General features: G+C 40.6%; 1 protein-coding gene across 1 annotated transcript; it reads right to left on the bottom strand.

The window, feature by feature from the left end:
- Positions 1-15,658, bottom strand: igsf8 (immunoglobulin superfamily, member 8). The gene is made up of 8 exons (XM_069690941.1): positions 15,512-15,658; positions 15,183-15,341; positions 11,285-11,665; positions 9,314-9,775; positions 6,722-6,900; positions 6,253-6,505; positions 4,136-4,582; positions 1-2,656 (listed from the first exon to the last, which is right to left on the bottom strand). Exons 2-8 carry the CDS (start codon positions 15,235-15,237, stop codon positions 2,529-2,531), a joined length of 1,905 nt encoding a protein of 634 aa, XP_069547042.1. The 5' UTR covers positions 15,238-15,341; positions 15,512-15,658; the 3' UTR covers positions 1-2,528.
- Positions 15,659-15,881: the final 223 nt, after the last annotated feature.

Here is a 15,881-nt window from a genome sequence, read left to right as displayed (position 1 = left end):
TGACACTATAACTCCAGAGTGGTTTATTGGTTTTATCAACTGGCAGGTTTGCCAAAGCACCATAAGAAACAAACTGAGCAACAGCCAGCCTTCATATATTTCAATGCCAGTAAAATGCATCCAGGAACAGTGGTATTAAAGCATGAATAAACAATCCAAACAAAACATAACACCTTCATGAAAGGGTTTAATACATCTTCAAACAAAAACACAATCTAGACATCAGTTTCCATGCTCTGCACGCAATGTGCAACACTGTTTACAGCTGGCAGTAATTCTCTGGGAGCAGAGATTGAAATTAATCGAATGTGAGCCACACTGATTCTGTAACACAGCGTGGGGGGAAGGGCAGCAGGACAGACTGCAGCCATAAACAGGGATTAGAGATGAACACGCAGATACTCACTAACTTCAATCTGAAATAACAGCCAGCCAGCACTGTCCTTCTGCTGCTGCTGCTGCTGCTGCTGCTTCTGGTGCTGGTGCACACGTGCATGTGCATCTGCTGATGTGTGCAAGGGTGTAATTGTGTGGTAGGTGGGTATGTGGGAAAACAAATCAGGATCTGGAACAAAGTGGCTCAGGAAGCGAGCAGAGCTGTGATTTTATTCCCCAATGTTTGTGATCAACATTTACAATCAGGGTTTAAGCAGCACAGATGAGGGAGGACAGGGAAATTTTGAGGGACTCCCGACCCACAGGAAGTTAAGATCAACTGAGACAGTAAAGTATAGCTCGGTGCAAACAAATATAGAAAAAGAAAATCATTTCAATGCGAGGGCCACAAGATGAATACCAACAAATTTTACATCCCTCCTCCCTCCCTCAAACATGCATCTAACCTTAAATGATCACACAATGCGGGTCTGCTTGCATGACCGAACTTTTCTTAAGTGTTACTTTGGACAGGAAGAGGAGGATGGATTTCACCCATTTTAAGTGCGCAGACACAGTAAATCTGTCCGACAGATCTCTGTGGGCTAGCAGTGCGAGCCATAGTCATAATAATTCTTGGCAGCAGAGATGCGTGGTCTGAACCACATGATAACTACAATGACGACGATAGTGAGACCTCGCTAAACCATCTAGTCATATGACTGCCCTTCTCTGGGAATTCTCACCTCGGGGACAAGTATTCTAAATGGCGAGACACAACACAACAGTTTTGCTCTTACTCAACGTAACGTTTTCACAGTACTCTTTTTCTATCTCGGTCACTTGACAACAGCTCAAGAATCATTAATCCCACAGAAAGAAGAAAAAAAACAAAGAAATTACTTTTCAGCCGGAAGAAAATCAAGTAAAAGGATACGGAGCGACTTTTGTCCCAGTCCCCCTTTTGTCCAAGTGCTTTCAAAGAGCGGAAAGGACGGCTGCAGAATGTTAAACACATGTGCTTGCCAAAGAAACATGTTGCTGAAAAACAGTCCTATTTAAATTAAGAAAATAAAACAGCTAAACTCCATAGAGTATTTATATATTTCAGCTCAGTGCATAACGGGTAGCTCTTCCATTTCTCTTTGTCAAATTAATACAAATCTAGAAGTCTCTGTAGAAAACTCACTACAGTGTGAAGCATCACAGTCGAGGAATTAATATTAGAACTGGTACTGATGTGGTCTGCACCGAAGAGCCCCCAGCCCGCGACTTCCTTATTAAGTAACAAACGGAGACTTTGTTTACATGCAGACTGGTGCTGGACTGCAGGCAGTGGAACAACCCTGCTCATATTAAATGTCTGGAGTCTGAACTGCTCCCATCAGCATTCATGTGACTGTCAGTGGCTGCACCTCAACTATGCACGTACCTTTAGACAGTTTTTTTTTTTTTTTTTTTGTATTAAAAGAAGAACATGCAATCTGAGGAAGAAGCAACTGGAACAACTTGTAAAAAAACACAATGTTCTTTCAAATGTGCACCATTAGTCAGCGTAAGATGACCGACATAGCCAGCATCATGTAAAACGTCTGACTAATTGAGGAGCATTTGGTAGCATCACACTGTACTGTACCAATCAAACCATGACTTCTGGCAGTAGGCTGTACAGAAACAATACATTTACAGTGAGACTCCTCACATCTGAGAAACTCACAACAAACCTGCATTTCCAGGTGAAATACAATAATAAGTTGGGACAAAGGAGTCACTAAAAAATAGGGTCTGGGGTAAATTGAAAACAGGTTTCAAAAAAATTGTCTTTGTCCACTTGAAGAGTGGAGAGGAGTGGTGGCGTCAAAAATTTGCAATATTATGCATATCGGGGAATGATGCGGCAAAAACTAAAATATGTTGTATCCGGAGAATGTTTGGATATAAAAATACAAGAGAATATAAAAGAGAATGTTTTTGGCATTAATCGTTAAACAGGTAGGTCAGAACACAGAAAATCAACTAACAAGGTGACAAAGTCATTTTTCACTTCACATCGTGAACGAAGTTATTTCGTGGGCCGTTTCTTCCATTGTGATCTGTGCATCACATCTTTGTGCAACTTCATGGACAATCAGACTTCAGACAGCTGGCGACACCTACTTCTGAGCACGCTGCCTCGACAGGCGCTTCATGAAGCAGCAGGTTACTGTTGCAATGATGACAATACCGACAAACAAGGCGGACGAGAGTCCGATCACCAAAGGGATAAGGAGAAGGTCAGCAGCTGAGGAAAAAAGAGAGAAATGCATTAATTTAACTGACGTTTTTATTAAGATTTCAGAGCTACAAAAAATAAAGAAGATTCCTTTACAGAAGAAGTGCGTAGGATTTAGTGGTGAGATTGCATACAGCAATCATCTGTACGCCCTGAACCAAGCATGTAGCAGGATTTACAGTGGCCCTGAAACTTTACAAAAACATGAAAGGACCTCTAAGAATCAGTGTGTGGGTTTGTCCCTTCTGTAGAAACATGGCGGTGCAAACATGGTGCACTTCATGGAAGAGGACCTTCTCCATATAAAGATATGAAGGACTCATTCTAAGGTAACAAAAACACAACAATATTTAGTTTCAGGTGATTATACACTAATTAAAACCTAATTATGATGATAATATTAAATTTTTGACAAAAGATCCTATAAATCATACTCGTCCTTTTAAATAAAAAATAAAAACCAGTAATACAGCAGTACAGCAGTAATAGTTTAAAAAAAATTATAAATATGAACAATAAAAAAATCCTTACTGTCCTGCTTTGATTAATCTAATTTCAGATAACTAAACAACAAATAAAAAAAGAGAAAAAATGTTCGGTAAATAGATTCATTTGGTTGTAATTCATCCAGGAAAGTGCACACACACGCGCGCGTGCGCACACACACACACACACACACACACACACACACACACACACACACACACACACACACACACACACACACACACACACACACACACACACACACACACACACACACGTGGCCACAGAGCTGCCATGCCAGGTGCCTGGCCTGCCATCAGGAACAACTTTGTGTTCAGTGTCTTGCCCAAGGACACTTCAGCATGTGGACTGGAGGAACTGGGGACTGAACCACCAAATTTACAATCAGTGGGCATCCCGCACCACCATCGGAGCTACAGCCGCTCCTGCTTCTGTGTATCTGCTATTGTGCATCTACAATACACAGAATGATTAATGTTTAATCTCCAGCAGCACAAGACCTCTATTCATCTCCACACTAGCGCCATTTGACTGGATATGCTTTAACCCCACATTCTTCCTCACAATTGTGACATCAACTGACCTTAAAAAATTAAGCGATGAACTTCATGAACCTCAACTATTCAGAGAATTAGATCCAGATGCTGTCCAGAAATCCGATGTTTAGATACTCTGGACAGAAACATCATATTCTTGTGCACATATTTAAGATGTAAATACTGTGACATTTGCTAGGGAGGGCAGGGAAAAGGATTTAAGCAGGAATCAATCTATACTAAATGTGTACACACCATTCAAGGTTCAGAGTAAATACTTGAAATTCCCACAGTGTCTCCAACGTGGGACCAACGTGGGACCAAAGGTCCTCAAACAACCAGAATAAATATTGAGAATGAAAGAGCTGCACCCGCCCCATAACCCACAATTGCTGATTTACGTCTCTCTGCTATGGCAAAAACAAATCCAGTAGGAGACACTTACCCCTGGCGTACAGATAAACAGTCACTGCATTGGACTCTGTTCGGGCCCTCGTGTTGTACCAGCCTCCATGCGGGTCCTGCCCCCACGCCTCAGCATGACACGCGTAGATGCCCTGGTCATCCAGTGTTGCCATGTGGACCCTGAGCCTGTAGCTGACAGCCGACAGCCGGTCAATGCTAATCTCACTACCGTTGACGTAGACATTCGAAACGCCATTGTACATGAGAGTAGCTATCAGCGTGGGTGTTACTACAACAGGAGCATCTGGTGCAGAAACATCAGGGGCCTTCTTGATAACTGGTTCTGGGATTGGCCACCGCAGCCACTGCACCTGAGCCTGGGCGGGACCTGTGGTCGTCACTGTGGCGTTGCAGATTAGGGTGATGGTGCTGCCTCGTTTTAGAAGAGGACCACGAGGGAGCTGAGCCACAGCAGAAACCAAGACATCTGCGGAGGGAAGTGGAGCATTGAAAATATTGTTAGAGGGAAAACTTAAATGTCGGCCGATATTGATACATAATTTTGATCCGTGTTAAAACGGATGTTTAAAATGTTTCAGCACTCTTCTTAATAAGGTGATCTGAGTTAACCCAAAATTTAGCATGCATTTTTGATCAAAATGAAGATGATGAAAGCACAGATTCAAGTTTTAGCAGTCCAGCCTTCATCCAAACAACTGAAAAAAAAAACCACACAATGTCATTATACACTTCATTGAAAGGATTGCTCATAGAATGTAAAGTAAAACATGTCATAACATTCAAGTTTTTTAGATTTCGGGAGAGCTGTGAATATTTTTGAAATTTATTAGAAACTTGGAGACATAACTAGAGCTGGGACAGAGATTTGAATGGACTGTTGCAGATTTGAGCACAGCATATTACAGCCAAATGGCCCAAATCCCAGACTTCTGGACCACCAAGACACTCAATAAATAAAAAATGTTCGATGTTTTTTCAGAACAAAATAATTCAGAAGTTCCTGAACAGTCAATGTAACCCACAGTGGAAAGAACAAGACTAAGAGTCTGCGGCTACTCTAGTGGCTGTGAGACTATACTCAGGCACAGAGGTATTTTAAATTGAAAGCCTAAATCGACCATCTAAAATGATCATGATTCACAGTCTCAGTTAAGCGTGTTAGTATGCTAACATTAGCTAATTAGCGTACAACGTAAAATACATCCGAGGTTGTGCAGCTAAGAGGGGCAATGTACGCCATGAGCAGCTCAGAGACTGTTCCTGTTGCATGCAAAAGGATCACAGCACAGTGAGGTACACAGGGCAGGGGGAAGCGGTGACCTTTGTGAGTAACTATTCAAAATTATTTTTGAACAGGAGAGCCCACATCAAACTTTGAGTCAATCTTGGGAAATCAGAAAATCTACGGCACCAAAGCAATGAGCCGGGAGAAGTGTTTTGAGTGACAATTGTGTTTTGGGAGGTGAAATGTCACTGGCCATGACTTAAAAAGGCATATGAAGTCAGGAGCCAGTTCCCCAAAAGTTTTGCACAGAATTTGATGTGAGCTCTCAGCTCAAGTTTCAGGTCCATAGTGATAACGCACATGAACCAGTGGTCACAAAAACATCTGCCACAGACACAGCTGTCGATCAAGCGACGTAACCTGGAATATTGACAAACAAATGTTGAATTAAATTCGATTTATGTCTGATGATAGATGATGAAGTCGGGGAATCACTGAGGTGATTACAAAATACCCTAAGGGGAACATGAATGAGTTTTTCAAACTTCATGCAAACTCAATGCAGATGGATTGGCTCAAAATGGTGGAAATCTTACAAGAAATTTTACAAGATAAATGACTAAATTTGACCTGCTGGTGGCACTAGAGGTAAGGTTAGGTCCTTTCATGACAACCTATCATGTTTCAGTCTGGCCCAAAGTAGTTGAACTGACAGACAGTCATCCCTATACTCTCTTTGCTAGTGTGGTTAAAATTATATTCAACAACCACAGTGTGCAGACAAGTTTCTATACAATCCCGAAATTATTAATCATTTTTTTGACATCCAGTCCCCAGACTGAAGAAGCAAAATCATCCCAAGTCAAAGATAATATAGCTGAAGTCTGTGTCACTGAGGACACGAGTCTCACCTTTGGTCTTCAGGTTGACTGTGACTCCCTCCGACCTCTGGGTTAGTGTTGCAGGCGTAGACACGCCAGGGTTACTCCTTCCAGCATATGCACTGACCACACACTGATACATTCCCGAGTCAGCGGGCCGGGCCGAGAAGAGCTTCAGAGAGTACCTCCCCTCTGCCACCTTCTCCATGGACCCGCCACTCGCTCTGCTGAGGTCGTCCCCCCAGCTCACCACACCATCTGGGCTCATCCGGGCCACCTCCACCTTTAACATGAAATACAGTGTCAATAAGTGTAAAGACGGTGCATTTAAAAGTGATTTATTTTAGGAAATGTGTTGAACCTTTGGCTCCAGCATTTCAACTAAACACTCAAAATATATTTCAAAATGTATCCATAATCTGAAACACACGGAGCTAATACCTGCAAACAAAATCCCCATATCAGTTTTAATAAGTGAGCAGGATGAGACTGACGGTACCTCCACTCCTCCGACCCGGACTACATCGCTGTTCACAGATCCTCTTTTCATCCACTGGACCAGCAGGCCCGAGTTCACCTCAGACGGCAGCCCCAACACCTCACAGGTCAGGAGGAGAGGGGAACCAACCTGCAGGGTCACTTCCCCACTGGGTGAGGATGTTACACTCAGAGACTCCGCTGGAGAGAGGAAGAGATAGAACGAGAGAGCTGAGTGAAAGCTTAAGCGCCAGAAAGTCTTCTTGGTGGAGGGCCGTTAACTGTGACAGTAAAAATCTTCACAGGAAGTGGTACACTACAAGATCCATTTCGGTGGGAAATCGAGCATCGCTTCTGTAGTACATCACCCATTTAATGGCGAGGATAAGACAGACTACCACCTCAAACAGAAACCTGAAATCAAGCTGGCAAAAATGCCTTGAACATCACATAACTGCAACAGTATAAAACATAATGGAACATTTTAATAAAACAATGATTATCATACCAATATTTTATATACCATACTATATTGGATTTTCCAGATCAGTCAAATAAATCTGAGCGCTAAAGTGATGATGACTGTAAAGAACAAAAACAAAACATGCAGTATTTCTCCTTATCAAAGTTATGTCTTTTTCACCTTTCTCTAATCTTAGTTTTTTGTTTTTTTGTTTTACATGAATTACTGGAAATCCAGGCTTCTAAAACTAAAAACCCTTAGATAGCAATCAACAGTATGAACAGACACAGCACATGCAGTCAATGATGAGCAGTCACAAGCAAACATTTGTTCTTTTTAAGGAGTTACCAGTCAAGATAACATCTACTGCGCGTGTCTGAACAGTACACATATAAGTCCAAATATCAACCGGTTACTAGATACCACTATCATAATTATTGGCCACTTGTTTTTCCATATTATTCTGCAGTCAAAAAAAATTATAAAAAAAAAACATAAACTTACAGCACAATTGTCCTGTAGATTTAAATGTAAATGCATGTAAACAAACTTAGTTGGGAACTTATTCAGAGATAAAAAAAAAAAAAAAAATAATTAAAAAAAAAGAAAGAAAGAAATATATATGTATTATATACAAACATAGCACAAGTATGTGCAACATAAATAAATATAAAATGTTATTAAAAGCCTGGTTTAAGAAACCAACAGTAATCCATTGTGTGAGCATAACCTCATTTAAAACAATGCTTTTTGTTAATAAGACACATTATTTATGGAAACAAAAGGAGACGTGTCAAACTGTTGTTTTCGTCATACAGCTAAATAGTGCTTGTCAGTGAGTGTCTGCAAAACAAACAATGCAGGCATTGATGAGCTTTAATGCCTCAACTTCAGCTTCCGTTTTGTTGCTGAAGAGAAAAAATTTGACCTAAATAACTTTTGGCTTAACCTAACCCTTTGTATAAAATCAATGAATATGTTCAATCCAACGGAAGACAAAGTTCATACAAAATCCTACATGTAGAGGTGGTAAACTTTTTACAGTATTTTCCTATAAGCGAACATATAAAATATACTGTATGTTTGTAATGTTGTCTTAACTCTTCTTTCTAGTACAGAAAGCTAAAGAAGTGTTTGAGTAAGGATTTCGAGATACAAGTGTTCGGTTTTTAAAGGAGTGGACACATCAGTCTGACAGATAGTCAGTCATCCTCTTTGAGTGCTACAAGAGGCCAGGGTGGGAGAAAAGATGACTTAATCCTTTAGATCTACATAAGCGCTTTCGAATTTGAAATGAGCCAAGCGGCAAGGCAACAGGCAGTTATCCAGCTGCCCGGCCAGCCTGCTACTGACCTATTAAATCCAGCTGGATAATCAACAAGAGGGCTGAGCATTTAGCTTCTCAGTCAGGTGGTCTGACAGCCTGAACATAGAAACTGACAGGAACATCATTTGTAGCTTTTTGGAAAAGTAAGTATTTGGCATTTTTCACAAAAATGCAAAAGAAAGTGGATTTGTTTTTAGCTGATTTCCTTGTCAAACAAAACATGACATTAGATGATGTCACCCCAGGTTCTAAATATTGTGAAGAGAAATTTTTACTGTTATTTTCACTGAAAATAATTTTCAAGTTAAGAGATAATGAAGTCATCTTTATTTATAGCCCTGATGGTAGGAGCTTAACACATCCACACAGCCAAGGAGGAAAAGTTAAGCAGATGTCAACCAGCTATTCAGATAACTAACTGCAGCACTTAACTGTATCCAAGCAGGTCACAAACACAGCAACAACTTGAATATGAATGTTTATTCAGTTATTTAATCAGCCGCCCATCAACCCAGTCAGTAAACTGGTCAGCCAGGAAGCTGGACATTTAGTTAAATTCTAAGTAACGCAAATAGATGGAAATGTGGATAGAGTCCAATGTACTCAACGGCAAGTCCTGGCTCTATGACACCATCTCCTTGGCAACAACAGAGAAATAAGAGCCCTTGAACTGACAAGTTGAAACTAAACCTCAAATGTTTCCTTTTATTGTCTCAGATTTAATCTGTCGTCCTCTTCCTCAGTCTGCTTTACAACTAAGTTACTATTAATACTCTCTCTAAGATTGTCGGCACAAACCCTGGCAGTTTCTTAGTTACACTGACCTAGTTGCTGAACAATGAAGTTGCCAATATCCAGCGTCCTCTGTACGATCTTCTGCCACGATCGATCAGGGTCCAGAATCCACTGCGAGGCCTCACAGAAATACAAGCCGGTGTCGTCCAGCTGCAGCACCCTCATCTTCATCACAAACACACCCATCCCGCCCTCTCCGTTCCTTTTCTCCAGCGTGATCTCTCCATCATCGTAGCGCTTCTTGTAGAAACCTCCGGGGATGACTCCTAGAAACTTGTCGATGGAGATAATATCTCTGTCAGTGCTGACCTCCCCTCCGGCTTCACTGCCTGTCCCCTCATCGCCACCACGCTTTCCAAATGTGATGGACAGATGGGTGAGCTGCTCCGATTGGATGCTGGCTGAGCATGTCAGTGTTAATTCAGCCCCCTCTGGCATGGACTGTCTGCTGAGTGAGCGGTAATAGGTAATCTGGAGTGTGTCAGGGATCACTACGGGATGGCAAAGAGACAAAGACAGACAAAACATTACATTGAGCTGCTAAAGGCGCCAGATCGGAGACAAAAATATGCCAAATTTAATTTCTATTGCCCATATGCTGTTTAGATGTACCTATGTTTAGAACACAAAAACAAATCATGACATCGAGCTGCTGAAAGCGACTCCAGGCCTTTTACTACCCTTGGCTTTGGGCACAAGCTTTGTCAAAGGGAGATGTTATTAGTAAGCTTCTATGACAATTCCCAGCTGCAAAACTATCACTCAGCATCCTACAAACGTAAACTCAAAAATTACATAACATATTAACAAAGACAGATCTGGTAGCCATGTGGATGGTGTACAATCGCCTAAATATTTTGGACAGTTTGATGGATTCAGTGTGAAAGGTTCTGAAAAATCTGAGATAAACTCCAGATGCTGAGCATAAATTATAGCTTATAAATTAGGAACCAAGTATCAAGTTAAACACAATTATAAATATCTCATCCATCTGGTTGATATAGCGCAGAGTTGCTGATAAAATATTTTCATACAGTGACAAACATGACAGAAGATGAATGTAGCAGTTTGCTAGTTTTATAGTGCTGAATACATCACAGTTAAACTACGTGTATCATCTAGTTGCAACGGGGCCCGGGTATCATTTGAAAATTTCTAACAGTAGTTACTGTTATACTACAGTAGCACCATAAAGGTTATTGGTACAAATACCCAAAGCAGTTCCTCTTTGTTACTGTAATTTAAGAATATTAACATGTTTTCCACAAAATACTTTTTTCAGATACAAAAAGAAGCCAATGTTCCCAAATGTTGCAGCCTTAAAAATGTTGTGCTTAAATAATTTACTCAAAGTGCTTCAGATTTCCAAGGTTGGAAGGACTGAGGTTTAGTATCCAGCTATGACTGCTGAAAGAAAAAAAAACAGCTTTCTAGGAGATATAAAATTAAGACACGCTGATTTTGTTGTCAAACATTATGTTTTACTATTTTATTCATCCATGTCACTTATGTATTTGAAGGATTTAAATACATTTATCAATGCTCTACTTTTTTTTTTTTTGCGATGGTACTTTGTTTTATCAATTTTTCATTTTGCTTCTGATCTTATCTGTCACTGAACCCTGATTGCTCCCTTTGAGTTTTTATCTATTCTATAATGTCAGCATTGTAATGTTGTTGTGTCTTATGTGTTATATGCTCTATGTGCTTTTGCAAACTTTGGCCAGAAGATTTTCAATCTCAGTGAGGCTCTTCCAGTTTCCAGATAAGTCCAGTGATTTTCTGCGTTTATTTTTAATAAGATATCATGAAAAGACAAAAAGACAATAATGAATTCATCTGAATTACTTAATTAGGATGCATCTTATTCATCTGTACATCTGTAAAGCTCTACTGCTGATCAGACATTACTCCTGCTGTAAATATTTCCTAATGCGCTGAACACATGGCTGAAAATATACACAAGTGTAGAGCTTTGAATTAACTTGTATATGTCTTACCTTTTACAGTTACTTTGGTGCTGTAGTTCCCCTGATAGGTGCTGTCCGTGCTGGGTGTGTAGCACTCATACGTCCCCTGGTCTTCAGGCCGGAGCCTCTGGATCATTAGTCGGACCTTGTCACCGGAGTCCCTCTCCACCCTTACCTCCCCGTTCCTCACCCGGGCCTGGAAAGGGGCATACGGAAAGCCCTGGTCCCTGGTGGACACCACTCCCATCTGCCTTCCAGCGGCGTCATCCCTATACAGGAACCACTCAAAGTCCTGCGTACGTGAGCCTTCGTATCCCGACACACTGCAGGGCAGGGACATGGGGTACCCAGCAACGCGGAAGAGGGGTCCAGTGGGAAGAGTTACGTCGCGGCACACAGCACACTGGAGTACTGTGAGAGAAAAATACAGCGACAGCAAGAACATGAAAGATGTGACGAGTTGGAAAGACCGGAAACAGAAACAATGGTAGTTTCTGTGAGTGACAGGCTCACTGCATGTTTGGTACATGGACTAACTGATCAATATCCTGACCTGATGACTGGCTAACAGGGAATCAATACATTAAATAGCTGTGGAGAAAAAACACACTCAGGCTGGGGCTCTGAGCCAGCTCCCACAATACAATGACATGTTTAATAAATGGAATACAATCACCTCAGTGAGCTCAGCGATGTCATTCTTTTTGTGAGGGAGGGAGTTTTCGCTAAATAACAAGACAGTGATAATATAGTAATGTTTGCTGATAGTCACTTTGGCTGTCATTCACTTCATGGCTGAATGTTTTGTCTAATAAATGTCAGAAAAAATTAAAACAATAATAATAATGACTTGTTTAAATTGCTCATAATGTCCAACAGTGGAAAACAGTTTACAATCACAGAAAAGAGGCAAGAAGAGCCAATTAGGAGTTAAAACTAGGACATTACTTTTCCTGGAAAATACCCCGCCTGATTATTCGATTATCTAGATAAGTTGCAGCTTTATTTCCTGTCAATTAGACACACGCATCTGCACAACTCAACAGAACCAGGATGTTCTGTAAAATGGAACCGTTTCTATCTTCCGCAAATAAACGCAGGTAATTTCTTGCGTGCTTAGTGATTCTCCATGAAACAGTTCAACATTTACTTCTCTATTACTGTAAGCAGCTGTGTTGTTATATTTTGAAAAACAAATGTTGCTGTCGAGATATACAAACACAGATTTTCAGCGCCAGACCAGCGATTCAAATGCCACGGAGTGCATACTGATGGGATGAGCTAAACATGAGATCTTCAAACTGCAAATCACAGTGAAACGGAGTGAGAAGACTTTACTCAAACCAGAGGGGGAAACTAAAATGAACTCTATCCCCTTTGTCTCACTGTTTAATGGAAGTCTGGCAACACGGCAGGTTTTCAGAGTTCTGGTTAACAGCAGAATTATTGTGTGCGAGTGTCTCAAGGGTGAGAGCCATCAGCTTCCAGCATCATTGTGTTTCACATTAGACTCATCGTCTGTCTTTATAAGCCACAGTTCACCTAAAATCTCTCTGAAACAGTTTTGGGCTCAGATCAACATGAAATATTCAAATACTGAAAGTGTCTTTTAGCCACAGGCACTGAAACTTCTCCTGTTATGACTACGTTCTCACGCCGCTATGGCTACTTGCCCAAAATACTCCCATGCTGAGTCAGAGTCTGTCAAAAGGGAAGAGATCAGATTTAAAAACGATCACCAAAGGTCACCTCGGTATCTGCAGACACAAGCGGCTGCTGTAAATAAGTAGTTTCCTCTTCTAAAGAAGGAAGCGAAAGTTAGATCTGAGATGAGATTCTGTAAGATTCATCTGACTAAATTCAGTATGGGAAAAATTTATATTATCCTTTTATTCCTAAATTACTGGAACTGTAGTTTGTAACAACACAAACAACCGTAACACTTTGGAAAAAAAACATACAAGTGATTGATGAGAGACAGGAAGCTTGCAAATGCATGTTTGCTGTAACAAAAACTTTTTTTTTCTTTTGTCAGTTTTGCCAACTAATAAACAAACCACATGACAATTAGACAATGAAAATAACTAAAGCTTCATTGTTTAGTTTGTAAATCGATGACAGAAAGTGAATAGGCAACAAATTTGATTCTTTTGTAGTCATTTATAAAACAAAAATGAAAGCCAGCTTCTCACATAAGAGGATTTAAGGTCTTTATTTGACTAACTGCAGAGTGAACTGGATATTTTTGGGGTTTGTACTGCTGGTGAAATAAAACAAGCGATTTGAATGGCTCACCTTGGGAGTATTTTTCTTATTTTTAAAGAAACTATTCAATAAATTATTCAATACTCAAAATAAGTGTTAGTGCAGCCCCAGAAATAACAAGAGTAAATCTCTAAAAAGGCCCAGTGCTTAAAAAAGTGTTCCAAAAAAATTGTTTATCAGCTAAAACCATTAAACAACTTCAAAAAGACTCAAATGGTTTACACGAACTAACTACTACTACTAATATTATTAACACTAGGCATCTTTAATCTTGATTGGATACAAAATTATTTAAAGCTTCATGCGGTGCAAAAAGCTTAAATATGAACTGATCATCTCCAAAGACAAATGAGATGTAATTATCCCAACACACCAGACAACAAACAAACACCCACAAACTGGCACCAGCAACTAACACACCCTTAACTACCTGAAGAACTAGAAATACGAGATGAGTACGTTTTGGCACCCCCAGTGCATGTGTGTGCAAGTCCTAAAAACAACTGGAGCTTTCTCACAGGTCTGAGCACCAGCCCAATAACAACGCACCCATAGATAATGACGTGGGAGACTAGTGGGAGGCTTAAGCGGATCAAGTCCTAATTAACATTGGACTCGGACTGATAGGACTGGGGGACACCACAGCTTGTCACAGTGCTCACCACAGTCTGGATTAGACACTGTTTAACAAGGGGGCCCTCAATTTCTAATCAGGGACCCAAAGAGACATCAATGTTGGACCACAGACCTCTGACCGATACAATTCAGAACTAATTATGAAGCCTGCTCTGTGATGATATATGACTCAAATATTTATCAATACAGTGAGCAGGGAGATAAAAACAATACAAATTCACTCTCTGTCCTAACCATGAGGTAAAATTTTATTTTGGGGGATACAAGTTGTAAAATGTAAAGGTCCCTATTGGAAAAATATTATTGCCTTTAACAGGGCTGTGTTTCTGGAGTTTATCCTGAATTTCTTTTTTTTTTTTTTTTTTCAAACTTTTAGGCATCTTGAATTTCTTTAGGTTTTGTATAATATATCACCACCGTAAAAACACCTTCAAAAAGCAAAGCAGCTGCTAGAACAGTTGGTCTTTTCAGACGGTACAACCTTTTCTTCCATCAAAATTTCAACAGTAAATCATGGGAAGTTAGTTTGAAACAATTCATGAAACTTTCTGGACATTGTCTGACCACACTGAAGACATAAAACAAGTGGTAAATGCAGAATAATGACCAGAGCCAAACCATAAACAAGAGTAAAATAAATTAGTAGGTGAAGTGCAATAAACGAACCAAGATGTTTACAATTATGCAAATAAGAGCACTTTTGCACAAGACTTCCTGTATCACACACAAGGAAAAATCCCTCGACATCCTGTAACAGATTTTTGTTTACTTTTGCGTTTACATTTTATGTCCACAGGAATGTGAGAAATATGCCGATATCTGTCCCACTGATGAGCAAATACACCAACTAAAAGATGGCAGGCCCGTCTCATTCAAATTAATCTACCTGCTGCAGATTTATATTGAAATGATTAGACTGATTGTTCTGCACTAAGAAACAATCAAACAAATGCATCTGCATGTGACAGATGGCGAGGCGGTTTGTGTGCAGAGCGAGCAGGTACAATAGAGGCGCGGATGAACTCACCCCAGTGCAGAAATACGAATAATGCCGTTTGCATCGAAGCCATCATGGTCCTCATCTTCGCCCGTGATGTTCAGTTGGATTATGTCGATTCAGATTTCTCTCTCCGTGTTCCTCTGCTCGTTTACCGCCGATCATAGTTCATACCGCCGCGGAGACCAGCTGGGATCCCATTGTTATTATGGATGTGAGGAGAGGATAAAAAAAAAAAAGAAATGATAACAACGTCGCAGACTCCACACTGAGAGAGGAGAGTTAGCGCTATCCGCTAACTACAAGCCGAGCGAATGTTATTGCAAGCGTAAATTATGCAAAGCTGCAAATGTATTCACCTTTTTTCATGCACCGTCGCATCCCCATCAGCACGTCGTCTGCTCCATAATGTGTCGATTTGCTTTTAGCTCATTCTGCCGCGAGAAACATGCCGTCCAGTCCGACCGTGGAGTGGCTGGCATCACAAGGGGTTTAGTGAGTGAGTGTGTGTGTGTGTGTGTGTGTGTGTGTGTGCGTGCGTGCGTCCGTGTGTGTGTGTGTGTGTGGTAACAAAAAAAAAAAAAAAGGGAGGAGCATGAATGTAAAACAGGCTCTGACGGGGGGGGGGGAAAAGTTAATCTGATACCATTGGTCAAGAAAGCGACGCTGACAATTTGAACCAATGATAATAGAGCGTTGCTAAACAGGTGAAACAGCGTGAAACCGCAG

Source organism: Brachyistius frenatus, unplaced genomic scaffold, assembly GCF_029030835.1.
Source record: "Brachyistius frenatus isolate BFR_SWC_R1_liver_20210118 unplaced genomic scaffold, ASM2903083v1 Contig_10, whole genome shotgun sequence".
NCBI classification, from domain to species: domain Eukaryota; kingdom Metazoa; phylum Chordata; class Actinopteri; family Embiotocidae; genus Brachyistius; species Brachyistius frenatus.
This window is presented reverse-complemented; position numbering and strand designations above follow the sequence as displayed.

Coding starts and splice junctions, on each gene's coding strand:
- igsf8 (XM_069690941.1), bottom strand. CDS start 15,237: ATGAGGACCATGATGGCTTCGATGCAAACGGCATTATTCGTATTTCTG. Junction 9,776..11,284: donor CACCAAAGTAACTGTAAAAG/GTAAGACATATA, acceptor GCCATCCCGTAG/TGATCCCTGACACACTCCAG. Junction 4,583..6,252: donor AGTCAACCTGAAGACCAAAG/GTGAGACTCGTG, acceptor TTCCCTCCGCAG/ATGTCTTGGTTTCTGCTGTG.